Source organism: Rousettus aegyptiacus, unplaced genomic scaffold (genome assembly GCF_014176215.1).
Source record: "Rousettus aegyptiacus isolate mRouAeg1 unplaced genomic scaffold, mRouAeg1.p scaffold_m13_p_2, whole genome shotgun sequence".
In the NCBI taxonomy this organism is placed as follows: domain Eukaryota; kingdom Metazoa; phylum Chordata; class Mammalia; order Chiroptera; family Pteropodidae; genus Rousettus; species Rousettus aegyptiacus.
Genome location: NW_023416295.1, coordinates 170,619,752 through 170,635,416, shown reverse-complemented (window position 1 = coordinate 170,635,416; position 15,665 = coordinate 170,619,752). Strand labels below are relative to the sequence as shown.

Here is a 15,665-nt window from a genome sequence, read left to right as displayed (position 1 = left end):
CACACATATTTCACATTTATTATTAAAAACTTTCTCACATATGGGGTAGAACTAAAACCTACATTTCCCAGACTCCTTTGCTGCTAGGTATGGCTGAGGGACTAAGTCCTGGTCAGGGAGACATGAAGATAAAACGCCCCGGGCCCCTTCCTTGGGAGGCAGCTGGCTTGCTCCTCTGCCCCTTTCTTCTTTTCTCCCTGCATCCGTCTGACGGAGCACGTTATAGCTGGCTACTCTGTGGGCCACGAGAACAAGGGCCCCACACATCCCGAGGATGGTATAGCAGAAAACCGGAAGCAGCCTGGCTCCTGGACGACTGGGGAGTCATCGCCCCAGCTCCGCAGCTCATACCGAGCTTTCCTGTCTAGGGTAGGCGTCCATTCAGGGCTGCTGCACTACCCAAGCCAGGGGCGCCATTTGCATGGCGGAGGAGGGCAGCGGAAGGCCTTGGGCCTGTGAAGTGGGCCGCCTGGCCGTCCTCAGAGGCCCCGCTCCTGTCTAGTCGAAGCTCCTGGTTCTGGGGTATCAGTTACTTTCCAGTGATCTTAATCTCAATAAAATAGATTGTCAGTTTCTTTAATATCTAGGAGGTCTTCGTCCATGGAGGAGGATTCTCAATGGTATTGGTACTTTGTTTACTGTTCAATTTATGAAGGTGATATAACTGAAAATCCATTTTCCTTGAGCATTAAAACATTGTTAATTAGATTAATCACCGTCTCTTAAAACTTAAACGGCAACTGCAAATCTAATATGATCGATTCTTTGGAACTCTCCAGACATCTTAAATACACAAATAAAATGTTTCAGACTGATGGAGATGCAGGATCTGAGTCAGCTAATGATTGATTCTTTACTGAGCTGCGTAAACTAAGGAGAGAGAAATTGAAATCTTTGTTCATTAGGCTGAGTCTCTTTTTGAGTAGCAATAAATATTTATTTGTGGCATTAGAGACTGTTCAGTTTATCTTTGTTATAGAGGTTTTAATTTTTAAAACTTGGTATCTTTCCCAGAATGTATGCATTTTCTAAGTTTACATAACAATTTGGGGGACCCATGAGATTTCATATGAATTTTAGAATGTTTTTTCCTGGTTCTGCAAAAAATGAACTTGAGATTTTGATAGGAATTGCATTTAAGGTATAGCTTGCTGTGGGTAGTATGGACATTTAACAATATTAAGTTTCCAATCCATGAACATGAGATCTCTTTCCATTTACTTGTGTCTTTTCTAATTTCTTTCAGCAACGTTTTATAGTTGTCCACGTACAGATTTTTTGCGTCCTTGGTTAAAGTTTATTGCTAAATATTTTATTCTTTTTGGTTCTATTGTAAACGAGATCGCTTTCTTAATTTTCTTCTCAGATTGTTCTTTGTTAGTATATAGAAACGCTACTGATTTTTTTGTATGTTGGTTGGGTTTAATAATTCTTATTGCGATTTTAAGTATGATATTAACTCTTTTTCTATTTTTAGGCGACTGGTGTTGATATAGAGAAAAAGGTTTTAATATTGTATATTTTGTATATTCAACCCTCTTATTTACTCAGTCTTTTCTTCTCTTTCTTCCCGCCCCCTCCGCACCCCACATTTGAGTCCCTTGTGTTTGGAAGGTATAAAATCATCATTCACAATGACAGAAGTAAGTCAGTGTCTCATTTCTCAATGTTTATGTTAATCACGGAATTGTTATATCTTATCACGATCATTAGAACTCCAATACAGTATTGAATAAACGGAAAGAAGCACCTTTGCTGTCATGTCCCCCATTTAATTGAAACAGTTTCAACGTTTAGTTGTTTATGATAATATTTGTTTCTGTCTTTTTAATCAAAATCTTTTTCTACACTTCAGTATTTTTTATTTCTATTTTACTTAGTATCTCAATGATGGCTGACATCTATGAGGTTTTCTTCAGTATCTATTGATATAATCACATGGTTTTCTTCTTTAATCTGTTGTATAATGAATTATGTTGGTCTCTTTCCTCATATATAACTATACGTGCATTTTTGGAATAAACCTTATTTGGTCATAACATATTATTCTCTTAATACGTTGTCAACTCTCATTGTAAATATTTTATTTGTAATTTTTGCTTCTATAGTCATAAGTGAGATTGACTTACAAAGATTGAATATTCTCTTTTTTGGTACTATATTATTTTTTTGTCTTAAGGTTATTTCTTCACAATATGAGATGGGAGAAATTTTCCATATTTTTCTATAACTTGTAATCTTTTATAAACACTGAAATTATATATTCTTTAAAGGTTTGATAGAAACCCTTGTGAATACGTTTGGTCCTGGTACATTTTTTCACTGGTAGATCTTTATTTATCTTTCCAATCTCTACTGTGATAATAGCTTTATGCAAGTCTTCTATTTCTTCTTGGGTCGATTTTGTTATATTTTGCCATGAAATTATTCATTTCTTCAAGGCTTTCATAAGTTTGTATGTAGTATTCTCTTATAATTCTTCCAGTCTTTCCTACATTTTCTTATACTTTATCTTGTATATCTTTGCTATCCTTTTTGCTTTTATCAGATTCTTTCTGGATATATTGACTTTACTGGTCTTTTCGAGGAACGGATCTTTGGATTTATTTGTCTTTTCTACCATTTAAAAGTTTCTAATTAATTTCATCTTTGGTCTTTGTTAATTTTCTATTTCTAATTTTTTTCACTGCTTCACCTAATTTCTAAAAATGGATAGCAAATTTCTCTATCTCTTTTTGTTTTGTGATGAAAACGTTTAGCTTTTTTTTTTTTTTCTGAGTATCTTCTTTGCTTTGTCCTCTAGATTTGAGTTTGAGACTACATCCATTAAGGCACATTTGGCTACAATGTCTGATTGACAGTGACTTGAACAATGCAGACACTTATGATTTTACATAACAGATTGGAGGTAGATATTTCTAGAGTAGATGTTATTTCAGTGGCGAAATGACATCATCAAAGACTGGAGCTTTTTGCTTCACCATCCTCAACATATCGGCTTTCTGTCCTCATCCTCATCATCTTATAGTTGCAAGATAACCATCTTAGTTCCCGGACATCAAATGCTTTATCTCACTCTGTCAGAGGGAAAAGCAAGGGAGGGACAATATGATTAATCCCTAGTTGCCTGAAATGTCTTAAAAAAACACACAGAAAGGTCTCAGGCAGACATTTTCTTATGTTCTATTGGTCATAACTGGGTCCCATGGCCACTCTCCTTGCTTCGAGAGAGGCTAAAAAAAAATGTCTGGCAAAGGGTAGTAGGATTACATGACAGATTTAGGACTGTCGTGATTTATCCCCTGGAGCATAAACGTCACCACGCCAACCCAGCTCAGTTTCTAATCACTTTCTCCTTATTTATTTGGCTGCTATGTTGTTTGGTACATACAAGTTTATGATTGTTATATTTTACTCTTTAATTGTACCTTTTGTCATAGTAAGTCCCTCCTTAACTTTCTTGATGCCTTAAACGTCACCTCGTGTAATATTGCCATTCTCGCTTTCTTTTTAAATTTTCATTCGTCTGGTATCTCCTCGTTCATCCCTTTTATTTTCCATCTCCGTTTTTAAGAGTGTTTCCTGTGAGAACGTGTAAAAGAATTTGTTCTGTTCACATTTAGTGGGATGCACTTGATTTTACTCTTTTCACCTTGTGCTGTATTTGTTATTTATTGTACCCCTTGTTTCTTGCCTCCTGGTGCCAATGCCGACAGTGGCGGCAGCCCGGGTAGGCATTCTGCGCCAGCATCGGCTTCCGGGAGTGGCTGGTGCGGGTGGAGCACGCTGCCTCCAGCATTGCTCTCATCACTAGACCGGCCTTGCAGCAGTCTCGGGGCTCTGTCTTGGCTCCGATACCTCCAGATCTCATCCTCTCTCTTTCCTAGAGATTCACTGAGTCTCCGCACCTTTTCAAATTCTGAATATCATTTATTATTTATTTTTTTAAAAATGTATTATGGTGACATTGATTAACAAAATCACCCACATCTTTTTAACAAATATTTTTTTTTTTCCGTTTTAATTAGCCAGAGTTTGGTGCTTGCTTCTTCGACTAAGAACACTAAATAACACAGTTCCACGTGTGTGCGTGTGTGTGTGTGTGTGTGTGTGTGCGTGTGTGTTTTCTCCAATCAATTCTACGGGACAATTGCACCCAACAGAGTTTTACCCTGTTTATTAGACACATATTAGGTACTGAGAAGGAACGGAGAATGCTTGGACCACAAAATGATCCAATTCTTCTAGACTATACTGGGAATTTGCAAATAAATTCTTTTCTTGGTGCTGTAGAATGAAAGTCCTTTACAACTCATTTTTATGAGGGAAGAACTGATTCCCCCTCGAGAAGATAACTCATTAAGTTTTACAGACTTAAAAATCATCTTTATTTTATTTTTTTAATTATAAAAATAGACACTTGCTTATAAAAGAAAGGAAAAGAGAGGAAAGAAGGAGGCAAGAAAGGTCTCCTGGCCTTTGACGAAGGTCGGGCCTGCCAGGGGAGCTCGCTCCTTGCTCCCAGGAGCCAGCAGCAGGTCAAGCAGGGCGATGTGTCAGGAACAGTCAGCTCCAGTGACTTCTTAGTCACGAGGGCGGTGGGCATCCAAGGACAAATGTTTGATGGCATTCGCTAAAGCATTCAGGACTTGACTCTGCTCTGAGCTCTGTTCTGAGAACACGGCCATTGTGTTGATCTGTCGAGAGAGACATTAGGAAATACGGATTGGCCGGAAGCTGTGCCAGGAGGAGGGGAAGGAGAGGTGACACCGGAAACGCTGGGACAAGAAGCGAGCCAGGCTGAGGAGGGCCGGCGAGGCCTTGAGAGAAACAAAAAGAGTCCAAGGGAAGGGAGAGAAGGAAGGAGCTGGACGCCATGGCGGGGGGGGGGGGGCGGGCGGGGAGGAGGGTGTCGTGGGAGAGGAGTAAGGAGTGGGGGCAGTGGGAGAGAGGACGAGGAGAGGAGTGACGTGGAGGGGGAGCGGGGAAGGCGGCGTGGCGGCCCGGAGCCTGCAGCGGGACCACTCCTCACCTGCAGGATCTTCTCGAGCCTTCTCTCTGCGCAGTTACTGTATTGTGTCAGCTTGTCCCAGGGCCGGAAACGCCTGCCCTGGTTGTCCGCGAAGTTGTCCCAGCAGTAAGCAAACTCTGGGATGAAGGGGCGGGGGCGGTCACAGTCAGGCCCAGTCGAGCCTCCCCGGCAAAGCCGGGGCCTCCTCCTTCCTTTCCCCTCCCTTCTCTCCCTCTCCCTGGAAATGTCCCTTCCAGGTGGAATCACATCCCGGGCGTCAGCTGGGCCACCATCTTTCCAGTCCAGCCATCTCCCTTCCCCCGGGGGCCTTGTCCTCCCGCCCGCGGACAGCGGTCAGCCTCCCTACCTGGTTCTTTCATGACCAACACTGGGATGTTGATTTTCTGCAGACATCGCAGCCCTTCCTGGTACTGCCAGCGCCAGTGGAAATGCAGGCGGGAGGCGAAGATGCGTAGCCTCAGCTGGGGGCAGCCTTCGACGAGAGCCGCCAGCTTCCCAGCACAGTCTGGACAGGGGCTCCAGGTGGTATAGCAGGTGATTTCGTAGCTCTGGTTTGGGTCCAGGTCCAGTTTGCTGATCTTGTTGATAAAGCAAATTTCTGCATGGTTCTTTTTCTGGGGAGGGTCCCAGACAGAGAAGGAAGGGTTGGTTAAAAGAGAGTTCGTGACCTCTGCCCTATAAACTTTTGAACATGAAAACTTGCCTAAGACAGGAAAGAAACTCCTTTCTTCCTTCATTATTCACTCCTTCATTAACTCACTCATCCATTAATTCAAGATTCCCAAAACACCCACAGCTCGATCCGCATCAGACCAGGGTCCCAGTGGCCAGGGTAGGTGACGGCTTAGCAAAGAGACGCCCCCTCCAGACAGTCCGGAATGCTCCGAGGACCTGTTCTGCCATTTGCCCAGGAGCATCTAAAGTTGTGTGAACCTGGTGGTCCCAAGGAGCAGGCGAGAGCAGGGGGGAGGCCGGCGGGCCCAGTTTGGGAAGCAGATGGGAAAGCGGGCCTGTCGCCGAGCTGTCGTAGGCGGAGTTAAGGGCGCAGTCCCAGGAAGAGAGCTCGGCTTCCCCAAAGCTGATCTCTGGAGGACCAGGAAGCACTAACTTCTCAAAAGGGGGCGGGAAGCGATTCTGCTGGAGCGCAGGGCTCCCGCCGAGGCCCAGCAAGGAAGGAAGGAGGGGCCTTCCAGCGGCGCTGGGCTGCCTCAGCCCCAGCGACGTGTCGGCGTCCACCCTGCGCACTGGGCAGGGTCAGCCCCTCCTGCCCGGCTCCCAGGAGGCCCGCTCGGCACCTTTTCCATAAAGTAGCCCTTGTCAAGGGTTTCATTGAGCAGCTTCAGCTTGTAGCACAAGTAGGTCTTCCTCCGGCCTTGGGGCTCTTTGACTCGGCGCTGGTTGCCAAATTGGTAGTTAAATGTTTGTTCCGATAGCGGACTCATCGTGTTTCTGTGCAACAGGAAGGAGAAAATCGAAGATGCAGGGAGCATCCTTTGGAGCGCCCCCAGGCTCTGTCACCTTCTTGGGTCCACTTGGGACCTGGGGGTGGTAAGGGAGGTGAGGGAGGGTCTCCCCTTTCTTTGTGGCCAGGAGGACAGGGGAGTGCGAAGAGAGAGGAGAGATCTGTGTGCGCGCTGCCCCCCACCTCCCCCCCACCTCCAGCCTGGCCCCGCCCCCCATCTCAGAGGCCACTGCAGGCAGGACAGCTGACCTGGGGGGGGCGCCTTGGAAACTGGACACCGTATGTCCTTCCTTGGCTGATACACCTTGTCCTGTTTCCCTGCACCACTCTGTTCAGGTCCCACAGGCATCTGAACCCTGACAAGCCCTACGCCAGAACCTTCTCTTTGGGGCTGGAAGCTGCTCCATCCTCTAACTGTGTTCTGCTTTGTTTAGACGCATGTATCACAATTTAGTCTGTCCAAAGAGCACAAAGGCAGGTGAAAGGGAAAAGCTGTTGTCACCAAGGGAGTGTTCGGACAGAGACTTCTGGCGGAAGGAGCCACATAGCTTTTTCTCCCCCTAATTGTGATTATACTCTATAGAGTATTCCATTTTGTATCTTGCCTTTTAAAAATTGAATATTATATGGCAAAGTGACCTGGCCCATGTGGGCATTCAGAACCACCGGATTCTTTCTGAGAAATGCTGTTGGGTCCGCACAGATAGACTAGGGGCTCAGAACTCGGAGCCTTCCTGCCGGACCCCAGGAAGTGCTCGAAGCTCACCCTGGCCAGACCTCGCCGCAAGTGAACACTCGTGACCAAGCAGACACCACACAGTGTGGACAAGCTGGGGATGGAGCCCCAGCCTGCCGTCCTTCTGGACACTCCTCCCCCCCAAAGGCTAATGTGCCCTGGCTGACCACTGAGTCAGGCTTGGGGACCACAGATCTCAGACACTTGCTTTGGACTCAGAAATCAAGCTGAGGCGCCCTTCCCCAGGGCATACGGCAAGGGGCACAATTGATTTGCATACCCTGTTCCTGCAGAACCAGAAATACACCCGACATTTCCAGCCAACTCACCGAAACACCACTAATCCCGCCTACAAAAAACCGTTTCTGAAATCGGTTATGCTAATTCACAAAGCCACTAATTTCATGAATGGAAATCCAGCTCTGAAATCCCCATGCTAACTAGGAAATATCTTCAGGGGGAACTGGATGATGATTGCCAAAGAGACCATCCGTGACTGTGGCTTTTAATTATGGACCAGTGACCTCACTGGAAGTTCGTACTCCCAGTTAGGGCCACTGGCCGCCCTCGAGGTTAGGATTCGAAGGAAGGCACCTACCTATTCATCACACACTTAGGACAAAATCTTCTCGATTTTAGCACCAAAATGCCTACATTCTTGGAAATTCCCCCGTGCCGAGCAAACCCACACACTCAAGGCTGAAATATTTCAAACTTTAGACAAGAGCACTATCGTAACACGTTGACACTTGGCCTGGCCAGAGCCCTCTCCACACCAGCCCTGCGCCCAGCCCCGTGCCTGGCGCACACTCTCCGCCTGCCTGTTGAAAGAAAGAGGTGATGAGAAGGGACAGACTGGGTGAGCACGCCTGTGTTTTCAGATCCCCGTAGCTGCCTCCTCCTGCTTGACAAAGAGACACACGTCAGCATCTTGCCACTACGTTCACGAACAGGGGGAGCGGCCACCTTGTGAATGGAGCGTAGTAAAGAATCGCATTATCCAGTTCCGTTGCTGAACGGTTGCCTTGCACCACGAGGGGCTCGGCTACAGTGTGCGCGGAGCCCTGGCAGCCCCCGGGGACCCTCCTTCACTGGTGAGTCATGTCTGTCTGGAAGGGCAATTTTCAAGTGTTCCGATTTCCACACTTCTATACTTTCATGACCATTTACGTTCCGTTTAATAACAGGATTTGGTTAATGTGTCAAGATGGCAGGAAGTGTGGGTGTCCCCTTTGCTGAAGGAGAGGGAGACCTTGCAGGGCAGAGGGCGGAAGTGGGGAGGGGAGATGTCCAGAGTGGGGTGGAGGACAAGCAGGAAGGCAGGGGAGGTGGAGAAGGGGAGGGGAGGGGCGGGGGAGGGCCAGGACAGGAGGGGCCTGAGGAAGCTCTCACCTGAGGATTTCGTTCAGCTCTCTGGACATAGACTGAGAATTTCGATGCACATTCTCCCAACACATGAAGGGCTTTCCCTGGTTGTGCACGAAGTTTTCCCAGCAGTATTTAAATTCTGAGATAAAGGGGCGAACGCGGTCAGGGTCTGCACAGGAGCCCCCCAGGGCCAGGTCTGCTCCCTGCCAGGGGCCGGCACCCCTACCTCCGTTTCCCAAGCTCCCTTCCCACTCACTCTCTCTGGGGCGGCCCAGGTCCCCACTGCCTGGTCCCAGTCCCTCCCACTGCCCTGCCCCAGCTCCCTCTGCCCTCACCATCAAAGCACATGGCGTCCAGCTTGACCCCTAAGCAGTTCAGGTCGCGAAGCGCCTGCTGGACCTCTGGTTTCTGGAACATGTAGATTCGGGAGACGAAGATGCTCAGCCTCACATTCTCGTGATTCCTCAGGAAAATGGCTACCTTCTTTGCACAGATGGCGCAGGGGCTCCAGGATAGGAACCAGGTGACATCGTAATGCTCATGAGGAGACAGCTTCTCGGCATGGAACCAGGTCAGGAAGCAGATCTCTGCATGGGAGGCCTCCTCCCCACAGAACAGAAAGAGATGAGAAGGAAGGGGGCTCTGGGCTGGCAGAGCCAGCGTGGGGCAGGGCGGGGCGGGGTGGGGGCGAGGCGCCAGGGAGCAATAGCCTCAGAGGCGTGCTACTGACTGGTCGATTTCTTTTCTTTACTCGCTCCCCGCCCCCTGCTCTCATGTGGCCTTCCGTGCCACACTCATCCACTCATTCATTAATTCCGACATTCGTTCGCCCAGTCGCTCCTGCTGCATGCATTCCGAGTGCCTGCTCCGGGCCAGGCCTCTGGGGTCCAGCTTGTCCCCAGGGTGCTGTCTGCTGGGGAAGCCACAGAGCGGCGGGTCCACCGGGGAGCCGCCGGCCACACGCGTCCACCGCGCTCTTGAAACGTGGCGAGTATGAAATGCTCATCTCCTCTCAAGGACTTAGCATGAGAAAAGAATGTGAACTATCTCGTGAAGAACTCTCGGATGGATTATTATTCATTACGTGTTGAAACAATATCTTAGATATGTTACGTTATCAACAGTAAATTCGTCCACCTCTCTCAACTTTTGAACACCGGGTACCTGAGAAGGTTAAAGGGCGCAAGTGACCCCGATTGTGCCTCCACGGGGCAGTCGTGGCGCAGTGCGCCCCGTCCGCCCCGTAACGCTCTCTCCCTGGCAGGTTCTGGAAGGCGTGCAGTGTGGATGGAGAAGGGAGGGCTGGCGTGCGGGGCACAGCTTGCAGGAGACCTTAGTGGTCGCTGCAGGGGCCGCAGGGTGCTGGGTTCGACCTGGAGTCTGCCTAGGCTGCGGTCCTCATGCGGGCAGGCCTGGCCGAGGCCTCAGAGCAAGCTGGGGGGCAGGCAGGACCAGGGTGTGGGCTGTCTCCCGGGGGATCACACTTCCTGGGCGTGGAGCAGTCAGGGGTGTGTCTGGGGGAGCATCAGGCCCGCAGCGCAGTTACCAGGGCCAGATGAGGCGCTGGTGCATAAGAGGCCCCGACTTGCTAAGATGCTCTGTCCTCCCCGACTGCCAGGGGCTGAGCGGGAGACCAGACGTGGACACGAGAGGCTGCAGACCGTCTAAAAGAGGCCTCGTGGGAGAAATCAAAAGCCATCCTGTGTCAGGACGCAGGAGGGCCAGGCAGGGACATCTGGGGCCTGGGACACGGGACGATGTTGTGGGAAGAAGCACTCAGCATTTTGCATGTTATATTCTTTTCGACGTCCTCATCCTGCTCCTGCCTTTGACAATAGTAGGGGCCGTACCTGGTTTTTAAGGACCCCGCAGTCAGAGGGCTCAGGTGAGCTGTGCTGCTCTCTCTTCACCTGGAAGCAGAGGTAGGTGTCCTTACGCCCGTAGGCGAAGTCCAGGTTTTGGAATTCATAGGAGAAGGTCTCAGGGTCTAATCTCTCCATTGGGTAACTGGGGACAGAGAGAAAACCGAAAATGCAGAGTGTTCTGGAGTCTCTCCCATGAGGTGTCCCCCGAACACAGCGCCCTGCACCCCTGGGCGACGTGCCTCCCCCTGCCCTCCTTGGCCCTGAGCATCTCCTGCCGCGTCCTGGGCAGGAAGACTGGGGAGAGGCGGGCGCAGGGGCTGCAGGGACACAGGGACCAGCGTCCTCCCCGTGGGGGCCCAGGCTCCGCTCCTTCCCGCAGCACACACCCGAGCCCACCCAGATTCCTGCCCACGCGCCCCAACGCGTGAGAAAAACAGAAGCGAGCAATAAAACCCCCTCCGCTCTAAAACAGTTGCTTTTAATAATTCGGTTCGATTCAGGCCTGACTTTTCACAGAGCCATGTTATGTTTTAAATATCGAGTTAACGCCTAAACCCACAGGCTCCCGCCCGCGTGCTGAGAGTGAGCGGCGGTACCTGATCGCCGGCGGCTGTCCGCAGCACCCTTCGCAGGCCGGTCCCTGCCCTGCCATTTCTCCGTAGTGCAGCAGTTTCTTTTCCTTCACAGGCCTGGGGTGTAGGAAAGTCCCTCGCCCAAGCGACCGCCCCGCCTCCTCAGCTGAGGCTCCGCCCCCTTCCTGCTTTGGCAGCGGCGGTGGGAGGGCCCTGGGGTGTGGGCTTCCTCCTGCTCACACCCACCTTCTCTCCAATCTGAGCACCCCCACCTCCTGGCAGAGCTCCCCCTGGATATCTTCAGATAGAGACCCGCAAGTGGCATTGCGGGGTCATAAGGTAGTTCTGTTTTTGATTTTTGAGGGACCTCCGCGCCGTGTTTCATAGTGGATGCACCAATTTGTGGTCTCGCCCACAGGGGGCCAGGTTCCGTTTTCTCCACATCCCCGCCAGCCAACGCTTGTTGTTTGAAGTTGGCCATTCTGACAGGTGTGAGGCGATAGCTCATTCGTTGTGGTTTTAATTTGCATTTCTCTGCTGATTCGCGAAGTTGAGCTCTTTTTCATACATCTGTCAGTCATCTGCAAGTCGTCTTTAGAGAACTATCTGTTCAGGTCTTTTGCCCATTTTTTAAATTGGGTTGCTTCCTTTTTTTTTTTTTTTGGTGTTAAGTTCTATGAATTATCTATATGTTTTGGATATTAACCCCTTAGTGGGTGTGTCATTGGCAAATATCTTTTCCTATTCATTAGGTAGTTTTTTCATTTGTTGAAGGTTTCCTTTGCTTTGCAAAAACATTTAAATTTGGTGTAGTCCCATTTGTTTGATTTTTCTTTTGTTTCCTTTGGTGGAGGAGGTGTCTCCAAAAAATATCACTAAGAGCAATGCCAAAGAGTTTATTGCTGAAATTTTCTTCTAGGAGTTTTAGGGTTTGGGGTCTTCCATTTGAGTCTTTGTTCCATTTTGAGTTTATTCTTGTATATTATAGGGTTAAAAGTGGTCTAGGTGCTTTTTTTTGTGTGTATCTGTTCAGTTTTTCCAGCACCATTTATTGAAGAGACCGTCTTGGCCTTTTCACCTTTATCCTTTCATTTATCATTGAGGGGCACTTAGGTTGTTTCCATGGCTACCATGAATAATGATGTAATAAATGTAGGAGTGCAAATATCTCTTTGACATACAGATTTTGTGTCCAGAAGTGGGATCGCTGCATCATACGGTACGTGTAAGGGTTTCCTCCAGGATTATGGCTGACATAATTGTGGGGTTCGTTAAGCAGTGTCCGCAAGGTTTTGGCTTCACGTCTAACACTGCAGCTTGAAGTCCGCAGGATGAGTAATTTGGATAAAGGTGTGGGAGAGCGAGAACAAACCAGACCCACAAGTATGAGCTGTGCAGCACACAAGGATGAACAGAAGCCCATGTAGTCATTCTTGCCTCTGACTTTAGTGGTCTGGATGCCCTGCTGGGCCCGTTATCGTGGAGCTAATGACACACACCTGGCCCAGGGTTCAGAGATGCTCACAGAAGCTGTGAGAGAAGTCCTCTCAGTGGCCGCTTCACGCCAAGGAGGTGAATCGAGTCAGCACACCAACACTTGCACATGCTAGAACAGGCTGCTACTTCATTTGCTCCCTCTACATGAGCCAAGATAATCCCTCTTGTGGGTGCCCTGATCCAAAACTATGGGAAAAGGAATTCTAGGAAAGTAGTTTGGCCTGGCCTGGTCAATGCATTACGAAGCTACCACGAGGGGGCAGAACTCTGAGAACACGATTGGGAGGGCGTGGAATTTATAGGATTGACGTCTTAACTGTATAGAGACTTCCCTTCCATGAACATGGTATATCTCTCCATTTACTTAGGTCTTCTTTACCGTCTCTTAGTAACGTTTCCAGCATATGGGTCTTATACAACTTTTGCAGGATGATGTGCCATGCTGTTTTCAGAGACAGATTTCTACTAATAGATAACAACAAATGCTCAATAATGCTTATTATGGACCAGGCACTGTTCATAAGGTATGTGGATATAAATGTAAAAAAAAAAAACTCACTTAAACCTCACATCCACACGTGAGGAAGTTCTGTTATTTCCTCCGTTCTATATGCCTGTAATTTGGCTAAGTAACTTGCCAAGTGTCATACTCCAGCAAGGGGTGGAGGCGGAATGGGAACCCAGGTTATTTGGCTCATGAACCCTCGCTCCCGCCTTTAACACGGTCTGCTTCTTAACTGCTAGCAGTGTTCGCACAGTGTGCTACCCCACAGGAAGTCAAGACTGACACCCTGTGAAGGTGAGATTTTAATCTAATGTTCGCATTCGTTCAACTAGCTCTTCGAACTAGCCTATGACACAGCAAGATGTCTCTCTCTCAGTTGCAGCAACGGAGAGGGACATTTTCAACTCTGTCCTTCATTATTCTCTGTTTAGGAAGATTTACGAATTTTGAGAATAAGGCCATGGAACCTCAATAGTTAGCAGGAAAGTCAGTAGCAGGCTATGAGAGCCAAATTTTAGGGGGAGAAATGGAGCGAAACGTGAATACAGTTTCCCGTGAAAGAGCTTGAAACGAAGACACCACTTTCATCCACTGAGGCGAAAAATCCAAATTCACACCCATACAATAACCCGCGTCTGACTAGAGAGGGTTTAGGATATTGACCGGATGAAGAAATGAGGCTCGTGAAGAACACGGGTCCGGCGAAGCCGGGCTCCAGTGGCCTCGGTTCCCCTCACGCCCCTCACGGCCTTCGCAACTCCACCACCGTCACTGTGCCCGCAGCCAGCGTCACCAACACCAGGGCCGATGACGGCGTGAGCTCCGCCGGCGGGATCTACATGGCCGCGGGAACTGACAATCTCCAACTGTGGTAAACAGGGCATCCTGGAGAGGGCTGGATGGGGCGGGCGGGGCAGAGGGAGAGTTTCTTTCTCATTCTATTGATTATAAATTGCTAGAATGTTTTACTAGAAGCCTACAATATTAAGATAGTTCTCTATATACAAGAATGGAGTCCCCGTAATATTTATTATTGTCGGCAACTAATATACCCCACCATCATGTAGTTTAACTGCAAGGACGCGTCCTGTGGCCAGAGGAGCTGAGCCAAGGGCCAGATGGGCTGAGAGACCAAGTCAGTGGAGACATCGAGCAGAGTTTCCGTCCACTGTCTCAACAAATGCGCTCCCTTGCCCGAAAGGGGCCGGGCTGGTCGTCAGTGTGCACACAGCCGGGGGCCTTGGCTTCAGCAGCAGATAGAGGCATGAAGGGACCGAAGATGCGGTTTTCTGCCGCTAAAAGATCAAAGAGGAAAAGGCAGAATTCAAACCCTGCCAAGGGGCTGGGAAGGACATGGATGCAGAGGGACATTTTGTCATTTGTGTTGATCCGGGCACATGCATCGGGGTCCAGGGCGGCATCTCGAATAAAGTCGTCTTCAGGCCGTGGTCATGGAGACGGCTCATGCCAGGTCATCTTGGAGATGGAATCACAGAGGGCGGAGGAGAAACTGAAGGCTTCCCTTCCTGCTGGGTCTGGGGGACACAAAGCAGAATCGGGTTGGGGAGCTGGAGGGGAGCCATGACGGGAAGAGGAGGCAAGTGAGCGGGGAGGGGAGAGAACGGAGTGAGCAAGGAAGATCAGCCGCTCTGGGCAGGTGGAGAGAAGCCAAGGGGCCGGAGAGAGAGAAGCGAGGGAGGCCGGGTGTGAATCGGCTTGACCTGCTCCGACCAAGACCTTGGGAAAAGGAACAAAGCACTTCCTCTCAGGGCGAAAGGGGGCCACGGAGTCACTCTCTGCTGAGACTGGTGACGTCCACACGAGGAGCGGAGATGCAGCGGAGATGCAAAGGGCTTAGCTCGGGCCTGAGGCTGGATGCGTCTGCACCTCAGGGTCCAGGCTCGTTCAAAGACGGGCGGGAGGAGTCCTCTCTCACTCTGGCCCCCTCGCTAGCTAGGGCACGGCACCGTCACCGTCACTCGCAGGCTACCTGGCGCACCTGCAGCGGGGGCGGGAGGAGACGCAGAAAGGAGGGCATCAGCCTAGAGGACGTGCCGAGACCCCTCAGAGGGGACAGGGGAGAGGAGGAGCCCCTGGCGGGCAGGAGGGAAGTCTTCCTCGGGAAAGCCGGGACGAGGTGACTCAGGAGCAGGAACCGGCCCTGACCTGTGTCCCGGCCCTGACCGCCCTGCTGCGGCCGCCAGCGCCGCCTGTCACCATTAGCCAGCGCCGGGCGGCACGTGGCGTGAGCGGAACGTGCCGGAGGACTGAGCGTTTTAGAGCAAGAGATTTCCCCTCTATTTTATAGTAAACTCGTCCCTCCTTGAGACTTCGCTACCTCAGACCGCGTCCTGATGACTCCGCATGGAACCGTCAGGGCAGCTCTCTGCTCAGTCACTCCTCGGGTCACAGGCGAGGAGCCCAGGAGCCAGGCCTGTCCCCGCCGCAGCACACACAGGGCCTCCGTGGGAAATGCCCCCGGGAGGTCTGGTGTGCGGGGCCGACCGTCAGCCGCCCTTCACGGCGTATTCCATCGGCCCCCTTCATATGGTCTATGGCAAGGATGTGTAGGCTCTTTCTCACGCCCCCCTGGATGAGGCACGATGTGTGGAGGTAGGCGGCCGCCTC

At 50.0% G+C, this 15,665-nt stretch overlaps 1 protein-coding gene across 2 annotated transcripts; it reads right to left on the bottom strand.

The window, feature by feature from the left end:
* Positions 1-4,161: 4,161 nt before the first annotated feature.
* On the bottom strand, positions 4,162-11,187 carry LOC107502060 (DNA dC->dU-editing enzyme APOBEC-3G). Of its 2 annotated transcripts, none has more exons than XM_036237508.1 (8): positions 11,060-11,187; positions 10,449-10,605; positions 8,934-9,201; positions 8,623-8,737; positions 6,328-6,481; positions 5,379-5,646; positions 5,033-5,148; positions 4,162-4,697 (listed from the first exon to the last, which is right to left on the bottom strand). In XM_036237508.1, exons 1-8 carry the CDS (start codon positions 11,113-11,115, stop codon positions 4,584-4,586), a joined length of 1,248 nt encoding a protein of 415 aa, XP_036093401.1. In that variant the 5' UTR covers positions 11,116-11,187; the 3' UTR covers positions 4,162-4,583. The 2 variants fall into 2 exon arrangements, with proteins under 2 accessions (XP_036093401.1, XP_036093402.1); XM_036237509.1 differs by having other exon boundaries at positions 8,934-9,198.
* Positions 11,188-15,665: the final 4,478 nt, after the last annotated feature.